The 13,011-nt window shown below is 46.0% G+C and overlaps 1 protein-coding gene across 2 annotated transcripts in view; it reads right to left on the reverse strand.

Annotated features, from left to right (window-relative positions):
* Window positions 1-13,011, reverse strand: part of BTBD2 (BTB domain containing 2) — a 628,042-nt gene that overhangs the window by 285,520 nt on the left and 329,511 nt on the right. For both annotated transcript variants that reach the window (XM_069649505.1, XM_069649506.1), the window contains exon 6: window positions 2,486-2,678. In XM_069649505.1, the coding sequence (XP_069505606.1) occupies window positions 2,486-2,678 (193 nt within the window). The remainder of the gene's footprint in view (window positions 1-2,485; window positions 2,679-13,011) is intronic.

Genomic DNA, 13,011 nt, shown 5'->3' on the forward strand with positions numbered 1-13,011 from the left:
CGATTTGGTATTACACAACGTTAACACACTGGGCTCCACGGGTCACAGGCCTAACAAACTGGCTTTATATCCCCTCTTTCAGACTTCTTGAGGCACAAGTCTGATATGCTGATGATTGTGCTACCACTAATCTTGCAAAGGGTCTAGCTTGACATACCAAGGTTCAACTGGAATGCACACACAAAGATTGACACTTAACCATTCCCTCCAGAGAGCCCTTAACAGGGTGGGCTATGTTTTTCCCTGCTCACCAGTTTCACTGACCCCTGCCCCACTTAACACAGTGTACCATTTAGAGCTTGAAGATGGCAATGTGCACCTCTCTGAGCAAAGCTACAAATCAGGTGCAGACAGTCACAGATAACAGGGTATCAGCAGGAGGGGCTAAGTAAGCTGTAATGTGATTTTTTTCAAAGTTTTCATTCCATCTATGACTGAGGAAGTGGAGACATTCCATGAAACCTTGCAAATAAGCTAAATAAATCACTTTGTTAGCCTAATTAAAGTATGAACTCGTAATTCCGGCAGAAAAAAACTATTCAGCTCCGGCCGAGTAGTTTCTTGCTATTCGGTTCTTGCTGAATACTTAGATATTCTCATTTGAATACAATGCAACATGAACTCAGAAAGGCAAATATAGACTTCAGTCTCCAAAACTGAATAGAATTAGACCAGACAAATTGCTATCACACAGCTGAAAAATATCTTATATTGTAATCTGCTCTTTAGGGCATGTTTTGTTACAGATTCTTGGACAAAAAAGGTGCTCATCTTTTATACTTAGCCTGCAACAATACAGGAACATCTTTTCTTTTGGCAAATGTTTATATGCAATGTGCACTTTTTTCACTTGGAAAAAACAAACTGAAAGAACTGTGCATAGATACTTTCAGTTCCTGTCATGTCACGTCCCATTGCGTACATCATAGTCCCCCCTTTCTTTTTTTAAGGACTTGAGTCCTGAGTTTAACATTATCTGATATTTTATCATGAAATTATAAGTTGCATATGTTTGTGTATTGACGAGAAAGAGTGGCTAGGATAAGTTAAAAGTGAGCAGCATTTGTTTGGGTGGGATGAATAGTTGTGAGATGGAGTTCACGCATTTCAGATTTCCTCTTGACTTGTGTCCTGCATTAGCCATCATGAACCATTTTATAAGTTTCTATGTGAGCTGCAAAGAAGTTTCGAAACTCAACATCGACTTTGCAACTGGATAGAGAATGCAATGCATCTGATTCACAAAATCAGTCCTTTTGCATTTGTGAGGCCTCCTACTTTAACTGCCACTGAATATGCAACAATCTTCTGTACATTTGGTCCCTTCATTTTGGTTAAACCTGCTTTATTTCTGGCTTTTATACTTTAAATAAAGATGCTACATTAATTACAATGAAGAGAAATACAAGTATAGAATGCATTTCAAATGGTGCTTTATTTGTTTTTTAATAAGTGTGTTTTTTGAAGTTTGGAACATGATTTATTAAATAAAGCAACTATTCGGCTTCATATTCGGCTGAATACTAAATATGGTATTCGGTACAGCCCTAATATATATATAGCAGCGTGGTCCAGATCCAGCAAACACTGATCAAGTCAAAGAATACCCGGCACTCATTCTAAAATGCAAAACTGCAGAAAAAAGTGCTTTGTTGGATTACAATGTTCCTTCGAAATACCAACAACGGCATAGAGTATAAGCCCAGAAAACATGCTGAGTGTTTCGGACCGACTAGTGAAATACGAGAAGCCTCCAGTTAGTATACTTGACTGAGGAAGTCCCAGCAGGGGAAGGAACACGTGGCATGTTGTTTCTGGGCTTATACTCAATGCCATTGTTGTTGGTATTGCTCACTAACATTTTCACCAGTAAAGCACTTTTCTGCACTTAAACAAGTGCACATGCTTTCTTTGCCTTGATCAGTGTTTGCTGGATCTGGGTGACGCAGCAAGCATGTTGTTGAATTAATCAATTATTGTGGATTAGCTTCGTCCACGCCTGGCGGCACAGACTGCTATAGAGGCTGAGCCACCTGGAAGCGAAGTTGGTTGCATGAGTGTGCGCGTCTACTAATTGTATGTGCGATTTTAGTTAATTATACAAATACACTATATTTATGTGGAAAACAGATTGCTTGATCAACTGATTATTGTTCATTGTACTTTACACCAAGTCACATGTCTCCTTAGTATAGGTTGCACTGCTCCAACAGTCTAGCCCGTGAGAGTTAACCCTTTTAGGTCTACTAAGCTGATTTCCAAGAATCACATAAGTATTGCTGTAGAACCCTCCAAACAAAGATCAAAAGAAATACAGTTCATTTTCACTGCAACCATCTAGTCTTAAGCCATGCCACTATCTTTTGTGCTAAACTGCAGCATTTCCAAATGTGCCTGTATCAACCATCTTTCAACAAACCCACATCTAGAAATTTTAAACCACAGTACTTTATAGCCACATCTTGAAATGACAAGGAAATCTAACCTTATTCGATCGCTGGTCCCACTGTAACCCCATCGACTCTCAACTTGCTGGAAACGGTTGATGCTGCACTCCTTCCCTCTCAGGCAGCAACGTGGTCGGTCTATAAATTCCACACGTGGCTTTGGGTTTACAGTGAAGTGCAGGAACAGGCTAACCACTTCACGGTCTGTGAGAATTCCAGACTGGGCGGGACCTTAAAAAAAAGAAAAAAGGTTGGAATGTTGACAGCAGCGGCTTGACGCAAAGCACATTTCCCGTCTCCCTATTGCATCCCAACCACTAGGTTTCTCACATAAAAACAAATGTTACAACTTGCTTTCTCTTTAATATTCAAATTCTTCGATAAACCTAACCAAGCCAATCAAAATAAATGAAGGCCAAGAAAATGGACAAACGTTAGATCTTATATCAGTGCAACACAAGAAATTCGGTAAGAAAATGCAGGTCTACCGTTTCAGCATTTAAAATGTTTCTTGAATTAAGAACTTCACCTGCACCCTCCTCCTCTATACCCAGTGACAATGCAGATATCCGTTTCTGAATCATAAGAAGGTGAGCCATGAAGGACCTATTTTGCAAGGATAACATTCTTTCCCCATCCACTGGCGAGTACATGATGTATATTTTATAATTGGCGAACAAGCATAACTGCTCAAATGAAAAAGCCTGGATGACTAATGCAATACATGCAAAGGCTCAGTGCAGAGATAGTTAAAGCCCACTTTGGCATGTAAAAAAATAGATAAAGAAGGTAGCTCTACACTTATCTGTGACATTTCCCAGCAATGGTATGGCCCGAGATTCATAAGGCATTGAATATTTTCCAGCATTAGGGGCTGGCCCCAGGCCAGATCAATCGGCTGATAGGTTACAGGAAATGAATCAGTGTTCAACAAAATGCTTAGCTTTTCCACCTGTAGTCTCTTCAACCTACTACGTTCTCCACACACTCTGGGTGGGTAGCTTTCCAAGAAACACCTCCTAATCTATAAATCAATCCATGGACTAGTGCACATCTAGCCAACTGTCTTTCAATAACCATTCTGTATCCCACCCTCGGCCTCCTCTTCTCCTTCCCTCATCTCGGACTGTCTTTCTGCTATCCAGGAATGGTGTGCCGCCAACGACCTCTGCCTTAATGCCAGTAAGACCGAGATTCTACTCATCGGCACACCCACTCCCCCCTTCCCTGCAGCTCTCTGGCCGGTCTCTCTTGGCCCTCTTCCTGCTCCTACCTACAAGGCAAAAAACCTCGGGGTCATCTTCGACTCCACACTCTCCTTCTCTCCTCACATTTCTGACGTTTCTAAGAAGTCACACTACCAGCTGCACCTCCTCAGAGGTATCCTTCCTTTCCTTCCCCCAGAAGCTCACTGTCTCCAGAGCCCTGGTTCTCTCGAAGCTGGACTACTGTAACAGCCTCTATCTAAATCTGCCTGCCTCTACTCTCCGCCCTCTGCAACTCATCCAGAACAGGACTGCGAGACTTGTCCTTGGTCTCAAGCCCAGGGACCGTATCTCTCCAGGACTGAAATCGCTACACTGGCTCCCTGTGGCTGCGAGGATTAAGTTCAAAACCCTCTGCATTGTCCACAAGGCCTTCTGGGGCCTGGGGCCAAATTACCTTCAACTCTCCCTTCCTAAATATCTTCCTTCTCGAGCACTTTGCTCTTCCGCCTCCAACTCCCTCAGGGTCAGCCGCTTCTCCAAGCAACGAGTTGGGGGAGATCTCTCTCCGCAGCAGGGGCCTCCCTCTGGAACAGCCTTCCTGCCTCCCTGAAACTTGAGGAGAACCATCTTCGGTTCCGGAAGCACCTCAAAACCTTCCTCTTTGCTTCTGCTTTCTCTCTCCCTCTCCCCTGCTAAATCACTGAAACAGCAACTGGGCCACTCACCAATCTCAGTCCTTGGCCCAGCCACTCTCCCCTGCACTGCCTTCCTGGCAACCCCTGCACTGCGGGACTGTCTCTGTATCCCTACAGTCCCCCTTCCCAGCACTTGTCTGCACTTATCTTGCACTTACCACCAGCTGGCCCTTATTATTTATCTTGTTCATTACTAACCCTGTGCTGCACTTTCCCCTCTCCCTTTGCCCCTTGCACTTTTCCCATCCCCCCTACCCATGCACTTGTGCGATCTGAATGACACCTGGCCTAGTAGGATCGTTGTCTGTCTCCCCTTGTTCCCCCCTCCCTGCCTCGTCGCGCCTTGAAACACTTGTGTATAGGCGCGTTACAAATGCCATATCATATATCATTGTGCGCTGCATTCTGCTCCTTTTCCCTCCCCTTGCTCCTTACCACTAGAATTCCCTGCACTCTGAAATTAAGACTACAACCAGTGTAAACGGCCTCTAGATCGTGCTTAAGAAGTACTTAGCCACAAGGTGTACCCATAACATACAGTGACACGAACCTTGCAGGATCATCAATCTTGCTCCTGCTCCTGCATATGTATATTTGCAAAGTACTGTAAATCATTAGACTGTCCATCTGTATTGTCCCCCATTATTTTGGCAAAAGCGTGAGGGGTGTCTGCTGAGAAGGATGAAGCCCACACAACCCGTTTTAAAGGGATGTTATCTACTGTAAGGGGGCAGAAGTAAGACTGACACAGAGTGGTCATTGTGGCTGGCATACACTTTTATTAAACTAAGATCCTATCCTATCTTGCCCTTGCTCTAAGAGGGATTTCCCTGCCCCAACTAAAATTACTAATGTCACAGTCAGAATGTCAAAAGCATGAGTTCACAGTCCTATGTCAGAATCCTAGCTCTGCCCCTCACACTATGTTAAACTAAATTCAAAGGATGTCTTCCTAGTCCGGAGGAATGTCTCCCTTCCCCTGGATAAAAAGACAGTTCTTGGTTTTAAAAGTTCTTAAAGATCTGATTCTAGTGTTCGGGGAGATCTCCCTTGCTCAGCCTTCCTCAGGCTTCTGGTACAGTTCAACAACTGCTGGGGTAATGTCTCCTTTCCCCAGCCCTCCTTAGCCATATGACAGCTCAAAAATGAGTTCCACAATTGGTGGATGGTTTGGAGGCGGAATCGAGGCAGGGGTTCTGGGGGAAAGAGGGAGGATTGCCTCCTTTCTCCAACTGGCCCATTTCAGGCTTCTCCAAGCAGTGGTGTGTACCTCACCCTTGTTGGCAGACCTGACTCCCTTCTGCCAGCCACTGCAAAGGAGGAGTTTGGATGCTTTTTGAAACCGTAGTGGGCTGGTTCCCTTCTACCAGGAACTGTGAAGAAGAAGAGGGGTTTGGATGCTTCCTCAAACCGTGGTGGGTCCCAGATCCTGGTTGAGAGACCTGGTTTCCTTCTCACCCAGGTCTCTTAGGTTCAAACACAGACTTGGTTTACTCTCCTGCCAAGTACTGCCTTCATATATCTTATTCTCACAGTTCTCTTCACCTTATCCCCTCTTGTTTGACAGTCTGGGTCGTCTTCACTGTCTCTTTTCAGCTCGCCAGCTCTCTGGGGCTCTTCTTGGCTTGCCTCCGCGGTTCCCGACACTGTTAGGCGTGTTCCTTGCAGCTTGACTGCGTGGTCCTGCAATGCCGCACTGCTGATGCTCTCCCCAGCCGGCCTTCTGGTTCTCTCGCAGTGTCCACACAGCGTTCCTCGCTTGCACGTCCTGGTCTCTCCCTACTGTTCACCATGGGAGGATCTGACAAACAGGCGAGTACATTGTCAGTTTTTATGTTGGCATTCAGTACAGTCTGTTCTTGGGGACTAGAAAAAGTTCACGCAAGTTCCTCATGGATCTGCACTTCTTACTCGTCACAGTTGCTTATCTTGGATCTTCCCGACAACTACTTCTACTCATCTCAGTTCTTTTTACTTCCCGAGTTCTACAGAAGTATACTGGATATGAGGGTAGGGGTGGAGAGACGGGGCGGTGAAGGAGAGGTGTAGGTGTTGGGCAGATACTGCATTATCCCACAATATTCATCGCTCTTCCCACCGGGGCTTCCCCTCCCATGAGATCCGTACGTTGAGTACCACCCCCAAGGGGACTAACAGGTAGTGGCCTTACCTCCCTGGCCTCATGGGAAGGGGCTCTCCCTTCAGAAGCAGTGACGACATCCTGGGATTCATCACTACAATCACATTTTATCTTTGGCATGACAGAAGAAAAATATCCAACTGAAATTCCAATTGTGCCCTCTTGGGTATTGGCTTTAATATTATATCTTCCTGACTCTCAGAGTATCTATATGGTCCCTCTGCTTAGGCTCCACTCCCCCACCAAGTTAGAAAGCATGCCTTCTATTCATTTAGGAAGTCTTACATTCAAATGCAGGTTCTGTGATGTTGAGGCTATCATAATGGGAAATCATTGTTCTCACTCCATGTTCATCCAGTTTTAACGAGTGACACTTTTGAATGTATGCTTTTTTTATTTATTTACACAGGGAGGAACAATGCTCTTTTAATCACAAAAGAGCATACAATATATGAGAAATCGGATTTGACAGGAAGCAGTGAGCTTCTTACAATGGGGTGCGTTTGAGAGACATTCTTACCAGGTTGTGGGAGTAGGGTGGTGCAAATGGAACAGCCACCTGGGACAATACATGGGTGGACATACATGGATTAAGGGGCAACCAACATTATACATTTTTAAGTGCAAGTAGGCGGTACAGGCAGCTGTGTTAGGGATGTGACCATGATGGGTGGAGTGCTAGTGTGGAAGCAGTAGAAAATGAGTAACGGAGGCAGGGTAGCAGCGAGGGAATTTGTTTTATCTAGAAGGCAGATGTGAGGTAGGTTAAGAGGATAATTCTGAAGTAGGCTTTTAGTTTCGTTTTGAGCAAATCGGCATGGATGTTTTTCGGATGTATGGGGGAAAATAATTCCATGCAAGTGGAGCAAGAAGCGAAAAGAGCGGAAGCAGGAGGAAGCCCTGGGAGGGAGTGGTGCCACAAGGGTAGTCAAGGAGGCAGAGCAGAGATTATGAGAAGGCTTGCAGAGTTAGATAGATTATAAGTATAATTGTTCATTTTTATAATCTGCTTCCAAGCGTGTGTTGCGCTACTGTGTCTTGCTTCCCATACAGACGTGTTGCCCCTGAGCTATCCTTCCTCCATTGATGATAGATATGGTGGTGACTTTCCGTGGATAGACTTGTGAACTGGGAGCAGACATTTAAATCTGGCTTGTTTTGCATCGTCAGCTATCCAGCCTGGTGACAGTACGAAGAAGTAGGTGTGAAGTGAGGGAGTTCAAAGAGTCCTGGTAGAAAAGTTAATGATGTTGTCGAGAGGACAGAATGCATAGTTGGGGAGACCAAAGAGAATGCTGGCACAGTAGTCCAGTTTAGAGAATACAAGAGTGGTTAAGAGATGCTTGGCTGTGTTGAAAGGAAGGAGGTGTCTTAATATTTGGGCGGTTGAGGCGAGCTGCAATTGCAGTTTCAGAGAGAAGGAGCGAGAAGGGTAATAGATAACACAGAGGTTTCTAGCTGAAGAAGAGTAGGGGCGTGTGTCAGGTGGCAACAGGATAGGCAGTGGAAGAGATGAGAGAGAGTATTTGGTAGGGAAGAAGAGCACCTCAGTTTTGGTTAAGTTTAACATCAGAGTGCGAAGTAATCCAATATTTAATGGCAGAGTTGGACATTTTGTTAGAGATCAGAGGAGAGTTCAGGAAAAGAAGATTTGGGTGGCGTCCGTGAAGAGTTGGTATGAGAATCCAAAAGAGGAGATCAGTGCCCCAAGAGCAGAGGTGTAGAGTGTAAAGAGTAGAGGGCCCAAGACAGAGCCCCGTGGAACACAGAGGAGCGGGTTGAGAGGTGTTGTTGCTTTAGGAGACAGTGAATTAGTAAGGTGCCAGGTAGGATTCAATCCAGGCAAGGGCTTGATCGCAAATCACAAGAAGAAAGAAGGTATTAAGAATATCAGAGTGATCGAGGGCGTCAAAGGCAACAGACAGGTTAAGGAGAATTAGGATAGAGAAGAGGTTGGAGTGCTTAGCAGAGAAGATGAAGTTGAAGACATTCATGACAGCAGTTTTCGTGGAGTGACAGGAGCAGAAACCTACTTGTAGAGGGTTTGAGAAACCAGACGGTGTCTCACCCACTAGTCCCCGTGGATCTCCCTCTCTCAGGAGGCCAGGGCACAGCCATCACCTTTGAATCCAGACCCTGGGTGGAGACAAGTGTGGGAGGAACACCTGGGTGAAGGGTCTTCGGGGAGTGGGACGCCAGATGGCGAAATGCGGTATCCCTCCCCCTGCAACACCTTAACCCCATCCTACCAGTAGGATACGTGGGAACCTTACCCCCCACCCCCTTTCCCTTTTCCAACACTTCACAAGGACAGCCCACTCTGGGAGGAAACAAACACACACCCAAGCAGTGTATCCGACATGTCCCGCTACTGTGGTCAGGCGAGGTCAGGCAATTACTGACAATCACTGAGACTCGACTTCCATTAAAGGAATAGTAAGCTCAAAAATATTATTGTCCCGAGCGTTCAGGCATGTGTTCTTAAGCATACGCTGATCGATCGTACAATCATTTCCTATGCAACTTACCATAGTTTTCCTCACTTTTACACATGCGAAATCAGGCAGCAGGGCGTGGCCATCTTGTGCTAATCTTATCCGTTGCTGCATCGCCCTAAGGTGAACTGCCCTGGTGGCACTAAATCATATCCCCCGCCCCTGAAGCTGACATCACTAGACATGTATGGCCCATTTCACAACACCAATGCATGTCTTGTGTCAACGTTCTCTGTGCTCGAGCTAATGACGTGTCTCCATGGAAATGGCAGGACGCCTCTTTCCTCAATAAGTATAAACAGACCGCTTCTCATCAGACATCAGATTTGCTTTTCCAATAGTTTCACTGTCTTTTTTTCCGTGTATCCTGTGCCTCGTTTCTGCTTTGTTCAGCCATCTTTGTTGCTCGTACCGCGTGCAAACAGATACTAGTACTATCATTACTATCTATTTTAATTTTGTCGCATAATGGCAACAATATAGCCCTACCAGTACGAGCCTGAGTATTCTGAGGTGGAATTACTCGAAAGAGAAAGATGCAGAAACAATGGGGCTTCGGACAACAGGTGGGAGGATGAATCACCAGATCAAGAGCCTGAGCCTAGTCGCATGGACAACATCTCCACCTGGTGTACCTGCAATGGGTGCGAGGTAATGCCAACAAAGGAGGAGAACTGCTGCTGCTGCCGAGAAAACTCTGGATGCTTGTCCTACATATCGGAAGACGAGTCACGTCCGCAATGCGTTATCGAGCTGCATGACTTCAAGGCAGCCTGCCTCACACGGTCTGTGTTGGCGATTATGATGGTGCTTATTCACGAACTTCGCGTTACAGCTCGCCCTCGCAATCCAAGTAATGAGTAAGTGTACTCGAGATGTGATGGCACTTAGGCCACTAACATTTCATGTTTGTCTCCTATATTGTCGTAACTTTGCTCTATCACTGCCAAATGAATGTAGCAATTCTATACATCACTCGCAATTTGGGGAAATCATATTGGTCATCTTATGTGTCTTTCACGTACAACCAAGAAACAATATTTCTCTGTGTCACAGATGTAATGGAATGCATAGTTGTTCACTTTTGTAATGCGTCTAAACTTTAAAGCCCAAGTTGATTGATCCATGAAGTAACATTTGTACTGGCACCAATGCCTTGGATACAAGATTGCATTTTCAACTAAGTTTTGATACACATATCTTGTTCATTTAAATACAGTTTGTATCTTTCTCTTCCGCAGGTGGTACAGGCTCGTGGCCCATCGTGCGTTTACATGGTGGCTTCATGGGAGGCTTGGACACCGCGTTCGACGAGTAATACCCGCCTGTGTCGTTGGTGCCATTAGAGACTCATTTCCCAGTGACAGTGGTCAGCACAGGGGATATTCCCACTGTGCTGCAACCTGAAGTATACAATGTGTAGTACATTTGTGCCATCAACATCAGCAACAAAATAAAATACAACTGAACTTTTATGAATGGTTGTTTCAATTTTTCAGTGAATCAAGGACATGCTCACTTGTCCTGGCAGGGCTCCCATGGTGGGAATGCCCGAGGTGCCAAACACAATGTACACTTCAAAGGGGCCATTGTACACATAGCCTAGCCAGACCCAGTGTCTCCATGCAGGCTCCCCTGAAGCAGGCTGTGCCCCTGCAATCCACTTAAAAGATAGTTCCGGGACTTTTTTTTTTATTGTCCCTACGGTTCGGCCATGTGTTTTTAAGCATAACTCGGTAGATCGTAGAAAACTTTCCTATGGACCTTACCCGACTTTTCGTCCATTATCGCACTCGAAATCAGCCGCCATTTTCTGATAATCCTATCATTTCCCCCCATCGACCTGGCTCACCTGCTTTTGCGGCACTAAATCAAATCCCCCGCCCCTGAGCCTGACATCAGCAGACGCGTACCGCCCATTTCCCAACGCCAAAGCACGTTTCGTGTCAACAATCGCTGCGCTTCAGCTAATGAAGTGTCGCCATGGAAATGGCAGGACGCCTCTTTCCTCAATAAGTATAAACACACCGTTTCACAACACACAGCAGCAGATTTTCGATTCCATTACTCTCTCTGTTTTACTTTGAGTATTCTGCGACTCGTTTCTGTGCTCTGGTCAGCTACCTTCGCCGCTTCTAGGCCTTGTGAACACCTGTACCATCTCTGTAAATTATTTTACTTTCTTTACCACACAATGGCTACAATAATGCCGTATATGTACGAGCCCGAGTACACCGAGGAAGAACTACTGGAAAGGCAAGCACGCGAAAACGATGGGGATTCGGACGGCAGTTGGGAGGACCAGTCAACGGATGAAGAGCCTGGACCATGTCGCATGGACGCGTCTCCACCTGGTGCACGTGCAATCGGTGCGAGCTAATGCCAACTGAGGAGGAGAACTGCTGCTGCCGTGAAAATTCCGGGTGCTTGGCCTACATTTCGGGAGGCGAGCCAAGTCCGCAATGCATCACCGAGCTGCCAGAGTTCAGGGAAGCCTGCCTCTCACGGACCGTGTTGAGGATGATGATGGTGCTTATGCACGAACTTCGCGGCACTGTTCGTCCGCGTAATCCGAGTAACGAGTAAGTATACTCTGGTTGTGATGTCAGTGATGCCACTACTATTTCATGGTCGTCTCCCACATATAAAATTACATCTACATATCATTCGAATGCATGTAAATTGGTTCCATATTGTGCATTTTCTAGATAGAATTTTTTTCAAAGCAGAATGACATTTTTTACCTGAATCGACAGTGATAAGAAAGTTTTGTCATTTTAATACAGTTTGCATCTTTCTTTTTCACAGGTGGTACAGGCTGGTGGCCTATCGTTGCTTTACTTGGTGGCTTCACGAGAGGCTCGGACACCGCGTTCGGAGAGTAATACCTGCCTGTGCGGTACTTGCCATTAGACAACATTTCCCCAGCGACAGTGGACAATACCGCAGATTTTCCCTGGATGTGCTGCAACCGGAACTTTACAATGTGTAATGTTTATTATTTATGTTCAATTGAAATTAATATCTAAAATAAAACCCAACATATATTTTAACAATGGTTGTTTTGATTTTTTAAATGAATCTAGTGTGTCTCCATTGAATAGTCTTCCTGTGCCTTGTCTTGTCACACCACATGTCTCCGGCCAGCATCCTCCGTCACGCTGGCCGCCCACCTTCAATCCACATAAACGTTGAACCCATATGCAGCAGACATACATATGTTATTTTGCGGGTTGGCATCAAGCCTAGGCATCCAGGGTCTCCAGGGTGAACTGCACCCATATATTCTCCTGGGAGGGTGAGGTATTTATAAACTCACCCCCCTGCCTTCCATGTACTAGATCCTGCAGCCTGCCTCTTACATGCAGTTAGATGGCCTCTCCTTGGTGAGGCCCTGCGGCAAACGAGTCTTGTCTGCACGACCACCGCCCCAATCCACCCCCCGCCCTATCAAAGGCAGTTCGCACCGGGGTACTTGTGCTGGCAAGTGGAGCTGTCAGGGAGCGATAAAGACCAAGAGGTGCCAAAGACCATGTACACTTCAAAGTGGTCTATAGAGCATGGGTTGTTGTTCCCATGTCTACCTCCAGACCCCGTGTCTCCTGCCAAGCATCCCCCCTCACGCTGGACGCCCCCCTGCAATCCACATAAGTGTGTCTCCATTCACGAGTCTTCCTGTGTCTTGTCTGCACGACCACCGCCCCAATCCACCCCCCGCCCTATCAAAGGCAGTTCGCACCGGGGTACTTGTGCTGGCAAGTGGAGCTGTCAGGGAGCAATAAAGGCCAAGAGGTGCCAAAGACCATGTACACTTCAAAGTGGTCTATAGAGCATGGGTTGTTGTTCCCATGTCTACCTCCAGACCCCGTGTCTCCTGCCAAAGCATCCCCCCTCACGCTGGACGGCCCCCTGCAAACCGCATAATGCCACGACATATACACGTCATTCATTCACAAACACACCCCTGTTTCGAATTCTTTATAACCCACTTCATATTTCTAATGAGAACTTCTTTGCGCTTTGCTA

The sequence above is a fragment of the Ambystoma mexicanum genome, chromosome 1p (assembly GCF_040938575.1).
Source record: "Ambystoma mexicanum isolate Mex_15411 chromosome 1p, UKY_AmexF1_1, whole genome shotgun sequence".
In the NCBI taxonomy this organism is placed as follows: Eukaryota; Metazoa; Chordata; class Amphibia; order Caudata; family Ambystomatidae; genus Ambystoma; species Ambystoma mexicanum.